Source organism: Podarcis bocagei (genome assembly GCF_964188305.1).
Source record: "Podarcis bocagei genome assembly, chromosome: 12".
Classification (NCBI taxonomy): domain Eukaryota; kingdom Metazoa; phylum Chordata; class Lepidosauria; order Squamata; family Lacertidae; genus Podarcis; species Podarcis bocagei.
Window position 1 is genome coordinate 42,472,898 of NC_138137.1, and position 24,424 is coordinate 42,497,321.

Sequence of the window (24,424 nt, forward strand, 5' to 3'; positions counted from 1 at the left end):
TCGGCCAAGGCTTGGCAGCTGCCACTCACTCACTCGCTCGCCCACCCGTCCCTCCATCCCTGCACCCGGCCTCTCCCCCTCCGTCCCCGGCGCGGGGGCTGCCGGGATCCGTAGTCCCCTCGCCCTTGGGCTCCGCGCCCGCGCGGGGTGTGCGAACTACGTTTCCCAGCGTGGCCTGGCGGGCCGGGCGTTTTGTTTGAAGTGCTCTTCTCCCGGCCATGGAATGAGCGCAGCGGTGGCGGCCGGGCGGGCAGGGGCTCTTCCGCGCAGACCCCGCGCAGCCTGCCTGCGCCCCCGCGGAGATCGGGCGGCAGGATGGAGCCCGGGGATCCCCGCGGAGGCGGAGGCGGAGGCTGCCCCCCCGGTAGGGCTGCGTCGGGGGGGGGGTTATTTTTGCAATGCTGTATCCGCGCCGGAGGGGACGCATCGGACCGCGGGGCGACCCCTTGGCGGGCGTGCAAGGCAATGCATGCGTGCAGGCGTTGCATGGAGTGCAGTGCAATGCAATGGCAACGCGGCGCCCTGCATGCATGCATGCAACTTCCACCGGCGCTCCGGACTTAGCAGGTGAGGGGGGTCCCCAGTGGGCGGCAGAGAGAGCTGGGAGGGCGAAGGGGAGCCGGGGGGAGCAGCACTGCTCCCCGAGCCGAGCCCGGGGGGAAACTTCGGCGTCGTTGCGCCGGGTGTTGGAAGCGGAGGCTGGCGGGGGCCCCTCACCTGCAAAACCTGGTCGCCTCTCATATATTTCGTGCATTGCATTCATCGCCCGCTTTCTCCTCCAAGGAGCTCCCGGGGGCGCGCATGGTTCTCCCCGTGTTATCCTCGCAACAACAGCCCTGCGAGGTGGGTCAGGCAAGTGGCCCAAGGGAGCACCCAGGGATTATCCTGGCCAGGTGGGGTGATTTGAACCCTGCTCTCTGCCCGGTCTTCGTCCTCATTTAGCCCCCACATGTGCATGACTGTGCATGACTGAGGTTTTCCCCCCTCGTCTTGGCTATGGTGTGAGTCTGTCCTGTTAATTAATGGGGTTCTGCCTTCGGAGAAGATGAGCCAGCCCTCAAGGAGGTGATTATGTAATTTGCTAGCAATTCATGTCCCTCCCGGCGTGACGCTGCTCGCTGACGTCACGGGGCTGTAATGGTGGTGTGCCTCGAGATTTTTTTCATGAAACAAGTGTGCCTTTGCCCAAAAAAGGTTGGGAAACACTGCCTTAGTGTAAAGTTACTTTACTAATAATAAAATGCTGTGCATCATCGATCCTTTAGCCCTCATCAGAAAGGAAATGCCTCAACCAACAGTGCCCCATAGCTGAGATGGCAAGAATAGTTTACAGCTGACAAAGCAATTATTGGGTACCTTAACATTCACACACATTCACATGGCTCAGTTATAAAACCATACTCAGCATTCAGAGGATCAGCTAGAACAGCAACTCTTTGGAGAACATTCTCATTTAAAAACTGTAATAGGATAATAAGGCAGCACGGCAACTCATTAAAGGGCTTACAAAATACAAACTCTCACTGAAAATGCATGGGATCTCTGCATACTATCAAGTAGCAAATTGCAATTGAAAAACGTCAGCATTCAAATGTGTTGCAGAAAAATATCCAAATACACATTCCAGCCTTAAGGATATTTCCCCATCCAATTGATCTGATCTATTATTTCAGCAAAAAATAAAAAATAAAAAGTACTAGTTACTTCCCTAAAGGAAGCATTACAGTGGTACCTCGGGTTAAGAACTTAATTCTTTTTGGAGGTCCGTTCTTAACCTGAAACTGTCCTTAACCTGAAGCACCACTTTAGCTAATGGGGCCTCCCGCTGCTACCGCACCGCTGGAGCACGATTTCTGTTCTCATCCTGAAGCAAAGTTCTTAACCCGAGGTACTATTTCTGAGTTAGCGGAGTCTGTAACCTGAAGCATATGTAACCTGAGGTACCACTGTAGTGGGAAATTACTTGCTAGTGCCTTTTTAGTCATCAAAGACCTTTAAAGTTTTGACCCTTCAGCAGTGGTGGAGCTTCATGCTCTGGCACCGGGGGGGGGGGGCGGGCGGGGTGTGAAGAGCAGGCGGGGGCGTGGCTGGCATGCATCCTGGGGGCATGGCACCCAGCGCAGGTGGGGGACAGCCGCGATGGCACCCCACCGGGATCGCGCTGCCGGGGGCAGTGCACTCCCCCTGAACCCCTCTTCCTCCGCCAGTGCCCTTCAGCAAAGTAATGAAATGAGGAAAATACTGGAGACAGAACAGATCTTAGTAGCGAATTCTTAAGCTTCACAAACAGTAATTCTGGTGGTTTGCTGAAAGCTGACAGTTTCATGTCCAAAATTTTGTCAGTGATCATCCTGCTTGAAGTCTACAGTTTATATCTTCCTTTGGACTTCTTTAGGAAAAGGCAGCAAATGATTTACAGTTAGTTGTTCAGGAGTTGTTGGGTGCTAAAGCACCACAGAGGTGTTACAAGAATTTAAGGTCTCAAATGTGTAAATTAAATGTTCATAAATTTACAAGGCAAACACATACATAAGTATATAAACTACGTGTCTGAAATTGTACAATCCTGAAACCATTTTGACTCTCCCAAATTGACCTCAAATGTTTCTCTGCAAGGAGGAAGGAAATGGGAAAGCCTCTCCATTGTCTTTTGCTTACTTGTCTTTAGGGCACCTTTGTGTATGAATAGGTTGAGCCTGTGACCTGGATTTAGGAATTAAAGTATTTACCATCACAAAAGAATGGCTGGGCTGCCCAAGTAAAGCAATCACTGGCCATTGTCAGGTATCCTGGCAGACAGGGTTTCTGTTGTAGACCACCTCCTTCTGTGATGTATGTATGATGTTTTGGGGGGTGGTCTTGAGCTACAGGGTAGGCAATTTCAAAAGTCTATATAAGGGCTTGCACACCATTGTTCTGGGTTCCTCCTTCCTCCTGCGTGTGGTGAGTGAGCACCCTGTTGCAACAGTTTAATGAAGATCAGGCTTAACAGCTGCTTTGCTTCTCAGTATTCTCTGGTTGGCCTGTTATTTTCTCCTGCTGACAGAGAACCAACTTAAGGACTCTATAGGGGCTCTTGGATACCCCATAAGGGGAAAGGAGCAGTTTTGCTTTTGAAACTTCATTGCCAATATTTCTAGTTGCAAATTTAGTATAAAGGTACTTAGATAAGCCCTATTAGGCAGAAAAGAGGCCACCACCTCACATGGCTGGTGTATCATGAAAAAGTAGCAAACTGTTCTTTATTGCATGTATTATTGTTGTATTTTCACTGCCAGGGAGGGAGGGAGGAAAATGCGTGTGGAATGTTTTCCCTCAAGTGCCATAAGAACTTGGCTGATCTTGGGTAACATAAACATTTGAGAAAAGCCCTGCTGGTTCAGACCAAAGGCTCATCTAGGCCGGCACCCTGTTCTCACCAGATCCCTGTGCGAACTCCTCCTAAGGAAGCTGTGCCTGGAGGAAGAACAGTGAGGGGAGAGACTTCATCAGGCAAGGCCTCTTTCCACCTGCCTTGCCCCACCCTCTAGTCTCTGCTTCTCAATTTGTATTGTATTATTTTATGTACTGTGGCTTGCCATTGTTTTATTGATTATAGTTTAGAAATTATTTATTGAAACTGTTGAGTGGATTTCTATTTAACTTTTATATGTTGATATTATTTTGTACTATTCTAATAATTGTTGAATGTTACTTTTTGATGTAGGTTGCTTATTTTAAGCTTTGTTTTATTATCACATTTTTGTATTGCATTAGATTGTTATAAGTTGTACATTTTTTGTTTCTTCAGCTTGTAAACCGCCTTGAGTATTGTAAGATAGAAAGACGGTATACAAATAAAAAATGATGATAATGTGAACTCACAAGCTGGAGATGAGCACAACAGCCCTCTCCCCACCTGTGATTCCCCACTACTTGTAATCAGACGCATGCTATGCACTTTGATTGCTGGAAGAAAGGCACCTGCTATGTGCTGCTGTACCTCCAGCAGCAAAATGCATTGGGCAGTCCTGCACAGGCTATTGTGTTGCCTGATGATGGATTACTTGAAACACTACTAAACTACAGCGGTTACTCAGCAGCATACTGTACCAACCTGTAAAAAGACTATCAGAATCTATGTATCAACTTTTAGGCACGTTAATAGGTTTCATTACCCAAATCCTTTGTTTTCACGAGAATAGCAACCTCCTCCCTTCACCACTCATTATTTCTACTAATTACACATTCCCTACAAAAATAACCAAACTTAAGTATAGAACTTGTGCTTTTTAAAATTCTGATTGAATTACACAGAGGGACATGAAGAACTTGGCCGTTTGCCCCAACATTTACAGCCCTGCAGTTATTAAAGTGGGCCTGAAGTGCCCCTCCTGCAGGGTTTGCTAAACAGAACTGTGCTTTCGATAACAGCAGCCATTACTAAGCCTCAACAAAAAGAGGACCTAAGCTTCCCACCAGTGCAAAGTTTGAGCTGCACTAGTTTGCACAACGTACACATTGTGAGGCTGGGAACTACGGTGTTTTCTAGCATTCAAATTCTAAATAGTATCTGTTATGCACAGTAATAAAATCCCTATACCTTAACTTTTAACTTGCAAGTTTTTGCATTCACCGAGTTTGTAAAAGCACATGAAACAGTTGTAGCTTATCTGCGAACAAAACATGAATATATTACGCTTTATAGAAAATGTACAGAAATGTTTACTATGTGGAAAATACAGCTCAAAAAAAATCCTCAAATGTATCTATTCAGGTAACTTATCTCAGGTAGACTGATATGTAATGTAGACACAACGGTATTCTAAAGTCTTTTTAAAAATAAATACAGCTTTAGGTTTTCTAAAGATTATAATTACCTATTAAGACTCCCGCTTTTCCCTGAACTGATCTTTAGTTTTGAATCCTAAAGCTATTAATCCCCGCGTTCTTGAATGATTGTCCTAAAATTCATTTTTAAATCACATGTGCGTGCACAAACTGTATAATAATACAAACAGATCAAGCATTGCTGAAGGGATGCAGGGCGATCCAACTTTTCTTACCAAGTGGGCTGCAAGAGTACTTTGACATGGAACGCATGAGCTGTACTTTGACATGGAACGCATGAGTCTTGTTGCACCAGGGAGGAAAGGGAGGCCAAAATTTGACATCCCCCTTCCTACTCTCATGCTGCCTTCCCAAACCCAGCTAAGTGAGGTATAGGGCTTTGAGAAGGAGGGGTGGGGCTCTGGCAGGGTCCTTGAGCCCTCTCACTTCCTTCGCAAAGCAGGAAAAGCACTAACTAGGCTCTGGAAGACGGCAGGAGAACTCTATGGCCAAGTCAGGGCCCTTATTCCTCCTTCCCAAAGCCTCACTTAACCAACTTTCAGAAGGCTACAGGGGGGTGTCAAATGTCACAGAGGGCAGCCAAAAAAGATGTTGCGTGGCGAGTTCCTGCCCCCCACCAAGGATAAATAAAGACATCAGACACAAGAATTTAAGGTTAAAATGGGCGAATTAGGCCACAACTTTATTGAATTCAGGAATGAGAGGCATTGGCTTAGGCATTGGTCCTATCGACTATCCGGCTCCAGACCATTTGCTGGAGACAGGGGAAGGGTTAACACCATAGTGGGGGAGTCTCCTGCTGAGGCACGTCAACTAGGAGCTCCCCTGGGTCACCGCTCGGGGGCGTGCTTTAGGCCCACACCTCCATAGGCTTCAGACAGGGCCACGCCCCCCGGAGTCCTTTACCGGACCACCCTTCGTTCTCTGGGGGGAGGTGATGGCGTTCCTCCCCCCCCCCACATCCTCTAAACCCCTTCTTACCAATGCCTAACCGCCAATGCCGAGGAGTTGTGACGAGTTGCTACGAGGTAGGCGAAAAACCAAATGGCTGCAAATTGCCAATTGGGAAAAATTCCTACCATGCCCCTTGCGGCGACAGACCGAAGTCCATAGCAATGTCAGAAACCTACCTAAAGGGAGGGAGGGTGGGAAAACGTGGGGGCTAGCCGGCAAAAGACGGCGAGCCCCGGCCACGCCAGCCCTAAATAGGGCAGGCCACGCCCCCCTCAGCCAACCGATTGGCTGGCTGGGTGGACAACGCGGCCAGGATTCCCCTGCTCTCGCCGGGGCTGAAACCAGCCCCCGCTCACGTGGGGTGGGTGTGAAGCCCACAACCCCACCTCCTGGGCCAGGTCCGGAAGTGGCTGAATCAAAAGATGGAACATAAAATAATGCTTAGGTTTACCAGAAAAGGGAAATTTACAAAAACTAGAAGCATAGCTACTCTTGCAACTTAAGCTAGATTTGACTCATTTTAAAAGTATTAGTGACTCAGTAAGAGAAAAGATAGATAGATCATTCATTGAAATCAAGTTTCCTATTTTGTAATTCAAAACAAAAGTGAATTTAAATGCTTCCTACAGCCATCAAAACAACAGCTCTAATCTAGCCAAGATGTTAATCACACAATTAATTTTCCTACTGAAGACAAAGGACCTGCTATCTACTAAACTTTGGTTCAGTCATACCCACAGTGATATACAACTAGTGTCCTTTAAATGCTATAGAAATACTGTGGAATTTGCTTTCTGCGGACTCATCCCATGGTATTCCTCTAGCATTCAAACTGAATGTGTCTTTCCTACAGAATCTGTACATGAGGAACATGTATCACCAGTTAGCTGAAAGAAGTCCCTGGTCCCCAAATATAAGGGAGGTGAAATTTCTACAGCCATACTGCTGAGTTTTGGAATCAGAGAAGCAGCACTTTCCCAAAATTCCACGGCAAATGCAGAGTTTTGGGTGAAGGCAAGGAGTTACTAGCAACTGCATAGTCCAGCTAATTCTAAGCCATGCAACAATCTGGGGACAATCTGTGTAGTTATATGACTAAATATTTTAACTACATTTTTATTCTACCAAGCAGTTTATGTGTGGTTTCCAAGTGCTCTACCCATCCAAACATACCTCACACCTGCTTAGCTTCAACAATATGGTAGTCTCATATGCCTTCAGACCATATCCAGGCTGCAGATAGAATTCAGTCTCATAATCATAGTTTGAAAACACACTGTGGGGTTCTGTACTTCCCTGCTTTCACTCAAGCATTTCCCCCTAATTTTTATAAATTTGCAACTGGTGCATTTTTTTCAAGCACTGCAAACTACTTAGTTCTGAAGCTAAATGGAAAGGAATCCCCAAATAAGAAACAGGGTCGCTCAATCTAACCACATGTAAATAGACCAATTATTAAGTCTACAGCAAACCTACATGCCCAACCTTTCCAGAAGCATGAGCTAGTAGTTACAGAGTAGATTAAGGCTTTGGCATGAGATGGAGAACAAATATCCATCTTCGATTGGCAGGCAAAGTCATAAATATCCTTCATTTGGAAACTAAGTTTAGAGCTCAGATACTCTGTTAATATAATATGGGTGAGTAAGATCAAACAGGTCCCCCACAGTGGTTGATTCTGGTAACTCATAACATGGTGTACCCTAGAGTAACAAAGGGCGAAAAAGCCTATAATAATAGGGGGCATTGCCTGTTGTTTGCATTAATGATGCCACATCTCAAAAGGCAGATTTTGGGTTTGTTTTTAAGATGAAAATAGTACCACTGTAACAAAACAAAACAAAAAGAGGAATAACGGGAATATGAGTCTAAATTTTAAATACATTTTTTCATCTTAAACTATGCTATTTCTATTTAAAAACAAACAAAATTATGGTGTCTTAAAACATCTGTAAACATTTTAAAGGAATACAAAATCAGATATAAACCAGACCTGGTTATAAAGCTTTTTATCAACCTAGTCTGTTCTTTAAAAAAATGTTCCATTTAATCTAGGTTCCCCTCCTTCATATGCCCTTTATCTTACCTACAGAGGACTAATCTAATTGATTTGTGTTCGGCAGCAAGAACATGGATTTCATTTATATCAGCATAGCTGCAACACAATGGCAATAATCTTTGTCTGCTCATTCCCAACAACGCAAGCAAAATATAGAAATTCATGGTTTGCCACAAATTAGTTCTGCAATAAAACAAATACAATTATTTACCGTATTTTTCGGACTATTGGACGCACCGGTCCATAGGACGCACCTAGATTGGGGGGGGGAAATAAAGGCAAAAAAAATTTATCCCCCCCCCCGCCAGGCGCGGGGCTGGGGCGGGGAAGCCCGAGCTTCCCCCACCCCCAGAACGGGACCCAGAGCCATGCTTTGGCATCGCTCTGGGAACTTGCGGGGCTGGGGGAGGAGGAAGCCTTCCGCCAGCCTCCAAACCATGTCGGGAGACAGCGGGATGGCGCGCTGCGCCTCTCCCGCTGTCCCCCGAGCTTGTGGGGCTGGCGGTGGGGCTCTCCTGAAGCCGGGAGGTTGTGGGGATGGTGGGGGGGAGAAGCAGGCTTGCTTCTCCCTCCCCCAGCCTCCCGATCAGGTCGGGGAAAAGCGGGATAGCGGAGCGCCGCCATCCCGCTTTCCCCCGACCTGATCTGGAGGTTGTGGGGCTGGTGGGGGGGAGAAGCAGGCTTGCTTCTCCCTCCCCCAGCCTCCCGATCAGGTCGGGGAAAAGCGGGATAGCGGAGCGCCGCCATCCCGCTTTCCCCCGACCTGATCTGGAGGTTGTGGGGCTGGTGGGGGGGAGAAGCAGGCTTGCTTCTCCCTCCCCCAGCCTCCCGATCAGGTCGGGGAAAAGCGGGATAGCGGAGCGCCGCCATCCCGCTTTTCCACGACCTGATCTGGAGGTTGTGGGGCTGGTGGGGGGGAGAAGCAGGCTTGCTTCTCCCTCCCCCAGCCTCCCGATCAGGTCGGGGGAAAGCGGGATAGCGGAGCGCCGCCATCCCGCTTTTCCACGACCTGATCTGGAGGTTGTGGGGCTGGTGGGGGGGAGAAGCAGGCTTGCTTCTCCCTCCCCCAGCCTCCCGATCAGGTCGGGGAAAAGCGGGATGGCGGAGCGCCGCCATCCCGCTTTTCCACGACCTGATCTGGAGGTTGTGGGGCTGGTGGGGGGGAGAAGCAGGCTTGCTTCTCCCTCCCCCAGCCTCCCGATCAGGTCGGGGGAAAGCGGGATAGCGGAGCGCCGCCATCCCGCTTTTCCCCGACCTGATCTGGAGGTTGTGGGGATGTGGGGGGGGAGAAGCAGGCTTGCTTCTCCCCCCGCCAGCCTCCCGATCAGGTCGGGGAAAAGCGGGATAGCGGAGCGCCGCCATCCCGCTTTTCCACGACCTGATCTGGAGGTTGTGGGGCTGGTGGGGGGGAGAAGCAGGCTTGCTTCTCCCTCCCCCAGCCTCCCGATCAGGTCGGGGAAAAGCGGGATAGCGGAGCGCCGCCATCCCGCTTTTCCACGACCTGATCTGGAGGTTGTGGGGCTGGTGGGGGGGAGAAGCAGGCTTGCTTCTCCCTCCCCCAGCCTCCCGATCAGGTCGGGGAAAAGCGGGATAGCGGAGCGCCGCCATCCCGCTTTTCCACGACCTGATCTGGAGGTTGTGGGGCTGGTGGGGGGGAGAAGCAGGCTTGCTTCTCCCTCCCCCAGCCTCCCGATCAGGTCGGGGAAAAGCGGGATAGCGGAGCGCCGCCATCCCGCTTTTCCACGACCTGATCTGGAGGTTGTGGGGCTGGTGGGGGGGAGAAGCAGGCTTGCTTCTCCCTCCCCCAGCCTCCCGATCAGGTCGGGGAAAAGCGGGATAGCGGAGCGCCGCCATCCCGCTTTTCCACGACCTGATCTGGAGGTTGTGGGGCTGGTGGGGGGGAGAAGCAGGCTTGCTTCTCCCTCCCCCAGCCTCCCGATCAGGTCGGGGGAAAGCGGGGTGGCGGCTCTGCGCCTCCCCGCTGTCCCCAGCTTTTGGGTGCAGGCTGCTGCCCGCAAGCCTTGCGAGCCCGCGGTACATCCCGCCGGGCTTGCAAGACTTGGGATAGCTTCCTGAAGCCTGGAGAGCGAGAGGGGTCGGTGCGCACGGACCCCTCTCGCTCTCCAGGCTTCAGCAAAAGCCTGCATTCGCACCATAGGACGCACACACATTTCCCCTTCATTTTTGGAGGGGAAAAAGTGCGTCCTATAGTGCGAAAAATACGGTAAAAATACTAAAATATCTAAGCCTAGATCCACTATTACTATTGATATATACGTTAAAAGGAGAACATTCAGAACTATTCAGTCACATGCTAACAGCTGCCTGATTATTCTTTGCAAAGTATTGCAAACGATAAAAAAAAAACAACCAGAGACAGATGAATGGATTAGGAAAATGCCGGAATATGCTGAAATGGCTAAACTGAACTATATAAGGCTAAAAGAATGCATCAGATGAAGCAGTATGGCATTTCTTTACTTTTATTTTTGTAAATGTCATTTATCACTAGATGGTTTTCCTATGTACATTTTTTAACTGTACTCTGTCCACAAATCAACTGCTTATTCAACCAAGCTATGCCTAAATCAGATTCCGGCATTAGAGGGGTTATCTGCCACTTCCAGTAACTTATTACTGTTCTTGTCTTCAGTGTTTATTTGAAGCCTGAATTATGCATTCTGGCTTGTTTCTCGTCTCCTTCCACACTTCCTATTTCTGAGAAGCTACAATTCCCAAACTCGCTTAACACACAACGCCCAGACCACCATCAATGGAAATGAACGAAGGAATTGGCAAATTGTTTATAATGCTTCAAAAAGAGTTGAAGGCCACCCTATCACAGCACTGAGTAATACTGAGGAAAACTATTAACACATTATGAAAAGGCCAAAAGAAAAGTAATCTGCCAGATATAAAGTATGCAAACAACAGAAATTCTAATGACACCACAATAGCTATTTAGATAGGAAAAGGGCTGACTACATTGGACAAAAAACATGCCAATGCTGGAAGTGATAGCGGGATACCAATGAACCCAGTACAAAAGAACAAAGAGGCACAATTTACCATTTGCTTATGACATTTTATACAACTATAAAAATGTAACAGTTCTTAACATTAGTATTTTGCCTTCTTTCTCTTAAAATAATGTAAACTACAAAGAGCCAAAATATCTGTGTGTCCTTTAGAAGAAAAAGTTGGGGTGGCTTTTCTCAGTAATTACTCCGTGTGTCTCTTGGTTATTTCACACACTTGTTAACTCCTCAAATGTAGGCAAAGTTACGTCAGTATCTCAAATATTATTGTAATACGTACAGGACCACCTCTTGCCATTCTCCTTAAGGTATTAGCAAAACATTTTTACATTAATGCAGATGGTTAATACCATGGTTAATACTAATTCCACATGTGCACATATAAAAACCTCCATTTCACCAACCTGCTGAGCCAGAACAGGAAGTTTAAAAAAAGAAAACTTAGTCCACAGACTTACTTGAATGCTTTGCATGTCTAGTGTTGCCACATCTTCATTCTTCATTTGCTTATTGTTGAGCCAAAATATTCTTCTGAATACAGAAAACAACAAATGCTGCCTACAGAGAGCATACGCAGCAGAAGCAATCCACCATGAATAAAGTAGAAATAATCTGTTTAGCATGTAGAAAGCCAAAGTTCAAGAAGTCTGCTCCTTGGACTCTTACATAAAATCAACAGGCCACCTTTGATAAAGTGTTTTAATAACAGTGATACCAAGAGAAGCTTTCAGTGTTCAGTGTCTTAAAGGCGCCACGATCATGTTGTCTGGCTAGCCACAATAAAAGTAATCTGTGGATGTCAGCAATTTGCAATGCACCTCTAGCCTCAATATCATATTTGGCCACTTAAAGCAACTGAAATCAAACAGATTCTGTTTTCATAAGCTCCCAAGGTTTCGCTGTCTGCAACAAAGCATGTATGGGCTACCATATTCTAACCAACAAATAGAGTCTAAAATGGTTAGGGTACCTAGTAAACTATTGTATAAGGGCAAATTGTATAAGGGTAACTATCACACATGGTGAAGTCATACTCCTTTAGCATTACCTCTCACACAGAAGCTAGATAAGCTCCTTGGAAGAAGGTCTGAATAGAAAATGTAACACACATTTAAGTCTGGCATCGGGGGGAACCATGCAATGCACCCCAATATAAGAAAGCCCATCTCAAACCACTCTTTTCTTGAAAAAGCTTTGTAAACCACACTGCTTTTACTCTCTCTCAGGTTAGCTCAACCAGATAAGAAATTACTCAACACTATAAGAAATTACACGCAAAACATTTAGGAAACAGGGATGCCTACATTGATAATATACTTATACTAGGAAAGCAATGCCTCTAATTACACTCACTAACAAGTTCACACAAAAATGGTTTGTGCTTCACTTAACACTTGAGATTTATCTTGGGATACAATCTTTTTTCTTTTCTTTTCTTCCCTTTTTTTAAAATAGCACCATATATATGGGCTGTACTAGATGATCTTCATGGTCCCTTCCAACTCTACTCTACAATTCCAAGATTCTATGATATATACATGTCAAGGCTTGCAATGTGCACCAGCTTGTTTCCATTAAACCATAGTTCACACAGCTGTTCCCAGCAAAAAATTAAAGAAATCCCCTTCCTCATTTCCCACAGCTTAACTTCAGTGAGTTAGTTAACATGTATTAGCTGCTTTCCTAAGCGCATATTTATCCTAGCTTAAAATTTGTGTCACACAACAGAAAACTAAATGAGATTCAAGTCATCTACTAATGAGAATGAATGATAGCCTACAGAAGAATTAAGAGTCTTAGTTCTTTATGCTGCTGTGAGGCAGAGACGGGGCATTTCCAGCCCTGAGGGACTGATTTAGTTCATTTGGCCCATGAAGCTGATTCATCCAAGCCACACCCACATGTCCTACACCTAATGTCATATCTGGTGTAAAGGCAGAGCTTGCACAAAAGGGACTTTGCAAGAACCACTGATCAACGGTGCATGTAAAGCACCTTGCACATCACATCCCAAGTGCCAATTATCAGCTGATGATTGTTGGGCTTTGGGAAGCCCTGCACACACATTTTTGCTGACGCGGTTTGATTTCAAACCATGTGGTCAAAAGCAGGTCATCTGAAAGCACTGTGACATCAGGTGATTGACAGGTGCACAGTCCCACCTACCTGTCCAGCATAAGTGTGTGGAGATAAGGATTTGACCTGCTGACCAGATCCAGTTTCCCCCACTCTTCTTGCAAGGTATCAAATGATGCCATGACTACATCAAATAAATTTTAATCTGCAAATCTAAATGTGTTTCTTAAGAATTTGACTACTAACTAAAACTAATAGATTCAGAAACATACAAGACATATTGGTGGACAGACTTTTATCTAGCCTGAATTCCAGTTGAACCTTCAAAAGCAACCTATGAGTCATTATGCATATAAAACAGTTCTTTCATGTAGAATCAAGTTAACATTTTGTTCATTAAAAAACAATTTTAAGCTAGATTTAGCCAGAGAACTTCACTCCCATTTAGTTTTGGTTGCAACCAAATGGAGTGTCTTCTCTCCATCCCCTCCCCCTCCATCTTGTTTAATTTTATTTTCTTTCCTTTTGTAGAAGAACAAAAATGCCAGATTAATAAAATGGAACAAAGAATAAAGATAGCAACTGAGAATCAAGGATAAGTAATGAGATATGAAATCTCTATGCTTTCAAATCCATCATTCTGATGCATAATATTATTTGTGACAGAAAGGGACTACCATCTGCCACTTGGTACAAGATAAAGGATGGTGCTCAACTCAGTTCCTCAAAGCCATATATTAGCATCAACAGGTTTGAACATAATTAGCAATCTTGTTCACTCATAGCACAAATTTCAAATATAGGAAGGAGTTTATCCAGCAAGTGATATAAGAGCAAAAATATACTGTTTATCATAATAGGTCAATACCCTTTGAGGGCCATTAAGAAAGGTAAAAGGAGATATGATACAGGCTGTGTACGATTATGCAGAGAGAAAGACATTTTTCTCCTCTTACGCTACTAGAACCTGTAGCCATCAAATTAAGCTGAATGTTGGAAGATTGAGGACAGACAAAAGGAAGTATATAAAAAGAACTCTTGAATTTGCTCCTACAAAATGCAGTGATGCCTACCAACCCTGAAGGCTTTCAAAGGTTAGACAAATTCACGAAGGATAGGACTAGGCATGACGCCTGTGTTCTACCATTGCTATGGGAGGCAGTATTCCTCTGTATACTGCTTGCTGGGAAACACAGGTGGCGAGTATGCTAGTGCAGTGTTTCCCAACCTTTTTTGGGCAAAGGCACACTTGTTTGATGAAAAAAATCTCGAGGCACACCACCATTACAGCCCCGTGACGTCAGCGCGCAGCGTCACGCCGGGAGGGACGCACGAAAGTATAAGTTTCAATTTTTTTCCCTCCCCCTTGCCGGGGAACCTCCAAGCTTTGGGGGTGGGGGGGAGGAGGCAGCAAAGCGAGGCAGGAAGGAGAGCGCTGCTTGGCTGGGTGAGCTTTGGCAGGGGCGGGCGCTGCGGACAGAGGCGCTGCCCGCCGAGCTCGCAGGCAGCCAGGCAGGCAGACGGCGAGAGCCCCGCGCTGGGCGGCCTCTCCTCGCCGCCGCCGCCCCGCCTCTCGCCGCCCGACTCGCCTGCCTCCCTCCAGGCAACATCTCGTGGCACACCAGGCAACATCTCGCGGCACACTAGTGTGCCGCGGAACAGTGGTTGGGAAACACTGTGCTAGTGCACTCATTTCCTACTTGTGGGCTGGCTTCTGATGGGATCTCATTGGTCACTGTCAGAAGAGGATGCTGGACTAGATGTGTCTTTATGTTCCTGTAGGGTTCTATCAAAATTAAAAGACGCCTGCTCCTTGGGAGAAAGGCGGTGGCAAACCTAGACAGCATCTTAAAAAGCAGAGACATCACCTTGCCAACAAAGGTCTGTATCGTTAAAGCCATGGTTTTCCCAGTAGTGATGTATGGAAGTGAGAGCTGGACCATAAAGAAGGCTGATCGCTGAAGAATTGATGCTTTTGAATTATGGTGCTGGAGGAGACTCTTGAGAGTCCCATAGACTGCAAGAAGATCAAACGCATCCATTCTTAAGGAAATTAGCCCCGAGTGCTCACTGGAAGGACAGATCGTGAAGCTGAGGCTCCAATACTTTGGCCACCTCATGAGAAGAGAAGACTCCCTGGAAAAGACCCTGATGTTGGGGAAGATTGAGGGCACAAGGAGAAGGGGACGACAGAGGACGAGATGGTTGGACAGTGTTCTCGAAGCTACAAACATGAGTCTGACCAAGCTGCGGGAGGCAGTAGAAGACAGGAGTGCCTGGCGTGCTCTGGTCCATGGGGTCATGAAGAGTCGGACACGACTAAACGACTAAACAACAACAGGGTTCTATCCTGTCCAACCCACCACCACCACCAAAAGCGACATTTAAAATCTGTATGAGGGATGAAAAACCTGAGGCCCTGCAAATGTTGATGCATAACTCTCATCATCCTGGACCTTTGGCCATGCTGGTTGGAGCTGATGGGAGGTGGAGTCCAACAACATCAGGAGGGCCATAAGTTCCCTATTCTTGATTTATATGAAACCACTGGGAGCTGTCATCTGGGGATTTAGAGCACAGTGCTATTAGTATGTAGATGACAATTAGCTCTACCCCCCATCCCATCTGAAGAGGTTGTGCAGGTAGGGGACCAGTGTCCAGAGGGAATGATGGTTTGGTGCAGGCCAATAAACTAAAGCTGAATAAGATGGAGGTCCTGTGAATATGGGGTTCTCTGGTCCAGGAATTAGGGAGCCCTCCCTGTCCCTGAAGCAGCATGTTTGTTGCCCTCACTGGTGGCCTTTAGGGGTCAACTAAAGACACAGTCAACCTGGGCTTTAAGGAGATAAATGCCCTGGGGAGCCAGCTGTTGAAATATGCTAGTGTTGTTTTATGTCAAGTTCTGTTGCATGTAGGGAGGTTTTTAAAGTGTGGTGTTCTTGACTTGATTGTATTTTACTGACGCTGTATACCACCCTTTGCTCCTGATTGGAAGGAAAGATGGCATATAAAGAAAATTCACCACCACCAGAGGCCTGCTTGGGGGTGTGGGATCAGCCATGTTGACAAAAGACACATTTTAAATACACTTAATATGAACTTGAGGGAGACAGTCATTCAAAAGAGATATTTAAATATGTCTTACGGGTGTGTGTTTGCAGTGTTACAGATTTTTGCAAGGTGCATATTTTCAAGGTACACCTGCAGTGGTAGGAGAGAGTCTGTTTGCAAGATCATTACTACACAAGATTCATCAAAGCAAGACACAGCCTAGTGATAATCCCTCTAGTGCTTCAGTTTATGCAATAGTCAATTAGTAAAGAGGATGAAAGACAGAGCAATCTTTGCAAATAGGTCAGTGCCTATATTTGTAATTATTAACCCAACTTGCTACTTATAGCAACTTCTCTTTAAATGATACATTAGATACAAAGTATGGGAAGCATTTAAATCAGACATGAACTTCCTGTACACAACATACGAAGATTACACTGAGCACCTTCACACAGATTTTAAAAGTTAATGAGCATATGTCACCATAACAGTTCTACTCAAAGCAAGCACATGTTTTAAAAGGGAGACTAGAGCATTCCGTGTGCAACAGTGCCCAGAGTTCCCTCTTAAGATCTCTGCACCATCCCTACTGATAAGGACAGGTGGCCACAAATCCAAAAGTCCATCCTCTGGCACGAAGCATGTCCAGAAGCTCATTTCCCCTCATGCACTGCAGGTTGAAGAAAGAATTTCATTGTTACCTATTGTGTTATAATTTTTTATTTATTTCAACAATGTATATACCACTTAATTACGGTTGTCTCTTAGTAATGTACAGGAGACCCAATACAATAAACCTAAAAATGAGTAAAACGGTATAAAATCAGAATTCAATTAAAAAGCTTGCTGGAATAAATTCAGAAGCCCTGTACGTTCAACAGGGAAAGGAGCTTCTTGTGGATATGAGCCATGCATCTGAGCCATGGGAGGCCACTAACAGTGACTCCCACGAAGACCTCATTGATTGGGCAGGGATATAAGGGATCTGGCGGCCAGTCTCCAAGGTATCCTAGACCCAAGCAGATGCAAGGATCTTGAACCTGGCCCAGTAGCATATGGGGAGTCAGTGCATGCTTTTGATCACTGCAGGTATCTGCTGGCAATCATCGGTCCTCATCAACAGTCCAGCTGTTGCACCATTTTGCACCAACTGGAACTGTTGGACCAGGCCCAAAGATAGCCCAACATAGAGCTCATGGCAATAATGGAATCTTGAGGTGGCCAATACATAAATCACTGTGACTACACTACTGATTTCCAAGAATGGCTACATCTGGTTTACTAGCTATAGGCACAAAGAGCACAAAGAGACAAAGAGCACAACCCCAACCCTAGCCAACTGCCTAGACATGGGAACCACCAAACCACAGTGCCTCCATGTTCCCATGGTTCAAGCACAATTTACTGGTCCATTTCTCTACTGCATCCAGACAATGGTTCAGATCATGCACATCCTCTCCTGGCGCTGATGTTGTAGAGAAGGGTCAGCATACTGATGACCCTTTCCGCCCCAAAAAAACTTTGAATGACCACATCCAGAGGCTGCATACAAGTATTAAACAAAACGAGACAAGATTGTACTAAGATACACCATAGCTGAAATACAGTCTCCCAATGCTACTCTCTAGATACAACCCTACAGGGAGGACAGGAACCACTGTCCAACAGCACCCCCAATACCTATTTCACAGAGCTTGCCAAAGAGAATACCATGGTCAATGGTAGCAAAAGCGACAGAGAGATCAAGAAAAAGAAGCAGAGTCCCACACCCCCGTCCCACTCATCATCATCATCATCATCATCATAATAATGATGATGATGATGATGATGATGATGATGTTATTATTTATACCCCACCATCTGGCTGAGTTTCCCCAGCCACACTGGGTGGCTTACAGAATATATAAAACATAATAAAGCATCAAACATTAAAAACTTCTCAATACAAGGCTGCCTTCAGATGTCTTCTAAAAGTTATGTAGTTCTTAATATAGTTCATTCATCAGGGCAGCCAATACTGATTCAGTCCCAAACTGCACCTAAACCCAGACTGATATGGATCTAGATAATCTGCATTCTCCAGGAACTCCTGCAACTGCACAACCACAACTCTCTCTATCCCCTTACCCAAAAATGGGGTATTTGCAACCAGGCAGTAGTTGTTATAAACCATAGGATTCAGGGTGGGCTTCTTCAGGAGTGAACACACTTTCACACCTGTTTAAGAGCAGAATGCACCACTCTGTCGTGTAAAGACACATTCACCACATCCTGGACCTATCTAATCAGCACCCTTCCCCCAACTGGCTTTCACCAAACATGATAGGCGTGAGGCAAGAAGGCAGGAAGCTGACTGCATTATTGTGAGAGTCCTATCCACAACAACAGGCCAGATAAACCAAAATTTGTCCTACAGAGATTTAACATTGGTTATATATACTGTATATTCAAATAAGGAGCTGCCTAACGGTCACCTCACACTCTCTTCCTTCCCCAAATTAAGTACTGCTTGCTTCAATGTACATGTTACATGAATTCATGGTTATGCAAACTAGATTTAGATTATTTAATAATTTGACAATTAACAACAATCAGCAAAATTCTTGCTTTCAAAACAACAGCAAGCATTGGTCACTTTTAATTTCTATATGAAGATAGGGAACTGATGAAGAAAATAATCTTGCCAAAGTTCAGATGAGTCTGTGTGGCAGAAAAGTCTTCAAAATGCATAGTGTTTATTAGGGATCTCCTATGCAGCTGTGGAACTGAGACCAAAGGAAAGCGACTGTGCCCACAATGAGAAAACAAGGCTGTTGCAATTAATCCCACCAGTCACAACAGCAAGTAAGCAAAGGCAGGCCATACACATCCTTCCCACAGAAATACAGATAGCTGCTGACAGCCACAATAAAAGCAGTTCCATTGGAACATAAGGTCACATAACAGAGTGAAATGAGAATACATCCTGTGGTGTTACCATTCACCAAAAGAGGAGAAAGGAAGCATAGTCACTTTTTGAAAACACTGAATCTAGTATCATTTTTTTTATTGAAGCTTGTGTATGCTTGTGCCATTGGGTATTCTACATTTACAGTGAGAATCTAACACAGATCACGCAAAATCGGGGACAGAAGGCATGTATATGCCCTGCTGCACAACCTATTTAATGAAAATTCAATCCCATCCCCCCCCAGTAAAACTGATAGGAGGCTTCTCATAGGTTCAAACAAAGAAAACTGGAATGCATTCCTACAACCCACAATGAGCTGTTGCACAGACTCTCTTGTGTACAACAAACACAAACTTCTTTTATAAAATGCATTTATACAGACTTTAAAATGTGCAAGACACAGACAGCAAACCCTGTTAAAAGTAGGATCCAATGAAGAAAGAACGCTCTTCAGCCTCCACATAAACTGGCATAAAGACAATTGACATCTCACATTCACTGTATAGTGCTAACACTCACTTAGCTTAACACTTGTTTTCAAGGTAACCATACGCAGCCTGGAACTTCATGTTCTGGCAACAAACAGTCATAAGAACAGCTTGCAAAGACCTTAATTTCTACCCAGCTGATTTCTGCCGAACAATGGTCACTATTGAAAGATTTTAAAAAAGCAGGAGGGTAGTTCAGTAAAATCTAGCAGGCATTTAAATCTCTAGATCTGCTTGATCTAGAGGAAACAAGTTTGCTTGTTCTTATTCTGATCTACTAGCCTGAATTTTTCTTTCCATTTTCAGTTCCAACAGACTTTCATTTAATGGTTCTGGTTTTCCTCAGGGATGAGGTTCAGTCCAGTTTTGGTGTAATTTGATTTCCTGAACCTAAACTCTCCCAATCATAATTTTAATGTACTTTGCTGAAGTTACAAACTGAATAATCACATTATTACAATATTTATAGTTTACTACATTCTGCAGGGCAAAGAACCAGGCTATAGGGTGTCTTTCTTGCTTATTAAAATAATGTTGATGTCTAATTGCTATGACAGCTTTTCACCACTCATAGCTATGTTGAAAGTAACATAGCTTGTGGGCATCATACCTAGATAAAATATTACACCCATTTTGTAATGTTACAGTTTCAAATTTCTAAGACTGTTGTCTAAGACTGTGACAGATCTGTTTCTTGCCTAGTGAGAATGAGAGAGAGCATTCTGAGGCTAGACGCTTCCCCACCCCCAAGCAGCATGGATATATAGCTGACACCTGAGTACCCAGTAGTAAAATTAGGTCCAAGAGCCTTATCCAGACTGCAAACTGGCTCTACAAGTGAGTGTTGTTCAAGAAGAACTGCTTGCCATACTTTGTTTGACCTGTTTGAACTTTTCATTTGTTACATACTGTATTGCATATAACAGGTCTTCTTGAATTGCATTGGGTCAGTCCACAGGGAGCTGGTGGTTTTCATCCAGGACATCTGTATAACTCCTGCATTCTGATTATAAGTTTCATCGAATTTGTTCAATACAGTTTCCCTAGTGCTTCTATTTGGAAATACCAACATCAGCCAAAGTCACTAAAAAAATAAAAAATGCTGATAAGAGCAATTGGGGATGTTCCTGGATTCAACACTGTCACTGGATTCTCAGGCTCCTTCAGTGACTAGGAGTGCCTTTTCTCAGCTCCAGCTGGTTCACCAGCTACAACCCCATTTGGATAGAGATAACTTGGTCACTATGTTCCATGCTTTGGTAACTTCCAGAATGGATTGCTTTAATGCACTCTATGTGGGGATTTCCTTGAAGGTGATTCAGAAACTTCAATCTGTCTGAGGTTTCAACGTTTTAAAATAGCTACACTCATTGCCAGTTTGTTTCTGGGCCCAAGTCAACGTGCTCACATTAGTGTTTAAAGCAGGGGTCAGCAAACTACAGCCCAGGGGCTGGATGTGGCCCACCGGGCTCGTAAATCTGGCCCATGGACCCTGCTGCCTGCTTGGTCAGTCCCCGCGCTAAACCAGCACGGTGCGGAGGCCTAGCCCCGCGGGGACTGACTTCCGCAACACTGACACGATTTCGGATTGGCTGCACAAAACTCCTGCAGCCAATCCAAAGCCATGGACGCCTCTGGGCGGGCGGCGACACTAGCTTCGGATTGGCTACAGGAAGCTTCTGCAGCCAATCCATAGCCGCGGATGCCTCTGGGTGACGCCCCTTCCTTCCCACTGAGGCAGCCGCATATGGCCAAGAGCTGGGCGGGGAGGCTGCCTCCACTGCCCAGGCCAGCGGCATGGGCTCTGCACCCCGCAGACCCCTGGCCGAGGCTGAGGACGGCGACGATGCTGCAGAAGACGAGGCAGCGTCAGTGGCTGTTCAGTGAGTGGCGGCAAGGGGGGTCCTTTCGGGAGAGGGTGGGTCTGGCCCCCCACAAGGTCTGAGGAAAAGTGGACCAGCCCCCCTCCTGAAAAAGTTTGCTGACCCCTGATTTAAAGTCTTAAATGACTCAGGCCCCAACTAACCAAAACACAACCTCCTTCTCTACAGACCCCCTGAGATGGGAAGAGGGAGCCTTATTGGTACTTTCTCCACCCTTGGAAGTTCAGGGGGTGGAAGCCTGGGAGACTGCGTTCTCTGTGGCATCCCTAAGCTGTGAAACTGCCGCCCCACAAAGGCACATCTTTCAACTTCATTACACAGATGAAGTTTACACAATGTTGAAGATTAATCTCTTTACCCTGGCTTTTGACACTTGAGGGGTACATTTTGAGAACACCCCTTATTTTTGAGGTTTTAAGTTGTATTAATATTGTGTTTTTAATGTTGTAACCAGCTCTGGGACCCTAGGGTGAAGGGTGAGTAATAAATAAATACTCTTTTAAAAAAATGTGAAAGTGGTGCATGTGGTGGTTGTCAGCTAATTTGGATTAATAACATAAAAGTGCTATGAAGATTATGTTCACTGTTCAGGGCACATCAATTTATCTAAACCCTCGTAGGTAATTATCAACTCAAGGAGTATCAATCATCACTGATGGCTGCTACATCAAAAAATAACAAGGATGACATGAAACAGCTAGCATCCATTGAATGCATCTGTACTACAGTTGTTGTTGTGGTACAGCTCAGGGACTCCTAAAAATAAGCTGATAAGAACTACCACAACCTCTGTGAATAAAAATGGCATGTCTAACCCAGTGTCAAGCACTAATCACCCAGATACGCTACAGAATATGAAAAGCTTTCCACTCTATTGGCCATTTGAATTTTCTATCAATTTAATAAGAACTTCTGCAAGAGGCTACATATGTTGACCATAACAGGCTAAACTGATCCAATCCTTTCCATCATCCTTCTCATGCTTAATGAACCCTTCAAAGAAGGGTTAATTTCTGAAAAATGGCAAATCAATGGATAACTGCACAAAAACAAACCACCAGGTGGGTGTCACCAGAGAAATATTAAGTGTTCTCTCACTATTCTAACACACAGTAGCTGAGTGAGCTTAGTTCTTATACATTTAGTATAAAAAGTTTGTGTACATAAACAAGCTTCTTGCTAAATTGTTACTTCATACCTTTTTTTAAGACACAAAATAGTTCAAATTTGACTGTGATGCATCTCATCTTACCTGTACTTGTTCTGTGGAACTGCTACTGAGTTCATCTCCAGATTCTGAATCCTGGTGGATTTTCTCTGAGCCTTCTCCTGCAGAATCACAGGACTGTTCTTGCGAAAAGCTGGTCTTTTCTATCTCCACACATTCAGAACAAGAAAAATGGGACACAGAGAATGTTCTGTTCTGATTGGAAACTTTAGGGAACTGAAATTCATTCAATTTCCCATTATTCTGGGAAAGGTCCAAGCTCAGGCCAAAATTCTGACCTGGGCTAACGTTTGGTCCCAAATTCTGATTGGCATCCCGAACTGTGCTAGACACTTGGACTGGAGAAGATTTCCCAAAACTAGAAAGCTCCGGAGACTTATTGACATTTTCTGTTGACCTCTGTAACCCATGCATAAGTTTTAAAGAGCTGTTTGGCAGCCCACCCAATTGCTTGATAGGTGGCATTAGTGCTTTGCGAGTTACTTCTTTCACATACTGTGCTGGCACATAGAATGGCTTTGAGTTTTCATCCCTCTTGACTTGCCACCAGTCATCATTCGTCTTTTTCACTAAAATGTATCTCTCCCCTTGTTTAATCACAATCCTTTTGTCTTTTGCTTCATATTCATAGTCATATTCAACTTCGATGTATAATGGACCTGAAAGAATCTTTCCACTCTTGTCGGCCATCTCTTGGAAGAAACTGTATTCACCTTTCTACGTGAAAGGTAAGCCACATTATGGTCTTTCTTTCCCCCTGTTAAAGGAAAAAAAATGTTATTACCACAAAGGAGTTTCAGCTGCATGCTGTTTATTGACTAGTCTCATATTTGGGATGAACTGGCTAATCAAATCTTTCGCAAAGTTTTTTCTCTCAGACCATTACTAGAAATTTCCCCAGAAACCTTTCTGAAATGTTTCCCCTTCCCTAATTGGCATACATTTAGGCATACAAAAGCTGTTGTTTTTTAAGTTTCACATGCAGTATACTGTAAATATCTGAAGAGTTTTTCCAAATTGTCAGAATTAGTTGAAACTGAAATATAGGTTTGAGGGAATTCAATAAAATGCTATTTGTATGCTGTGCTATATCCCAATAAATTCAGTGCTTTAGACACTGAATACCTCCACATATTTTAGTACATTACAACACATTAACCTAGGATTCATTTTAAGAAAAATTAAGGGTACTGAAAACTCTGATCATGGATGAATAGCAGTGTACATAAATATAAGTGCTTTCTAGGCATAACCATATGAAAAATGTTAACTACAACTTTAAGTGGGACCATCCTGATGACTAGGTGTGCTTTGATGTTGTTCACAGGGGGCAACCATTTTGTGCATGTTCAATTGATGCTGGAATAAATTCAGAAGCCCTGTACGTTCAACAGGGAAAGGAGCTTCTTGTGGATATGAGCCATGCATCTGAGCCATGGGAGGCCACTAACAGTGACTCCCACGAAGACCTCATTGATTGGGCAGGGATATAAGGGATCTGGCGGCCAGTCTCCAAGGTATCCTAGACCCAAGCAGATGCAAGGATCTTGAACCTGGCCCAGTAGCATATGGGGAGTCAGTGCATGCTTTTGATCACTGCAGGTATCTGCTGGCAATCATCGGTCCTCATCAACAGTCCAGCTGTTGCACCATTTTGCACCAACTGGAACTGTTGGACCAGGCCCAAAGATAGCCCAACATAGAGCTCACGGCAATAATGGAATCTTGAGGTGGCCAATACATAAATCACTGTGACTACACTACTGATTTCCAAGAATGGCTACATCTGGTTTACTAGCTATAGGCACAAAGAGCACAAAGAGACAAAGAGCACAACCCCAACCCTAGCCAACTGCCTAGACAT

At 45.1% G+C, this 24,424-nt stretch overlaps 1 protein-coding gene across 10 annotated transcripts in view; it reads right to left on the reverse strand.

Annotated features, from left to right (window-relative positions):
* ARHGAP12 (Rho GTPase activating protein 12) overlaps positions 1-24,424 on the reverse strand; it is a 72,217-nt gene that overhangs the window by 40,821 nt on the left and 6,972 nt on the right. For all 10 annotated transcript variants that reach the window (XM_081164112.1, XM_081164109.1, XM_081164111.1 and 7 more), the window contains exon 2: positions 22,585-23,317. In XM_081164112.1, coding sequence (XP_081020238.1) covers positions 22,585-23,250 — 666 coding nt within the window. In that variant the 5' untranslated portion in view covers positions 23,251-23,317. The remainder of the gene's footprint in view (positions 1-22,584; positions 23,318-24,424) is intronic.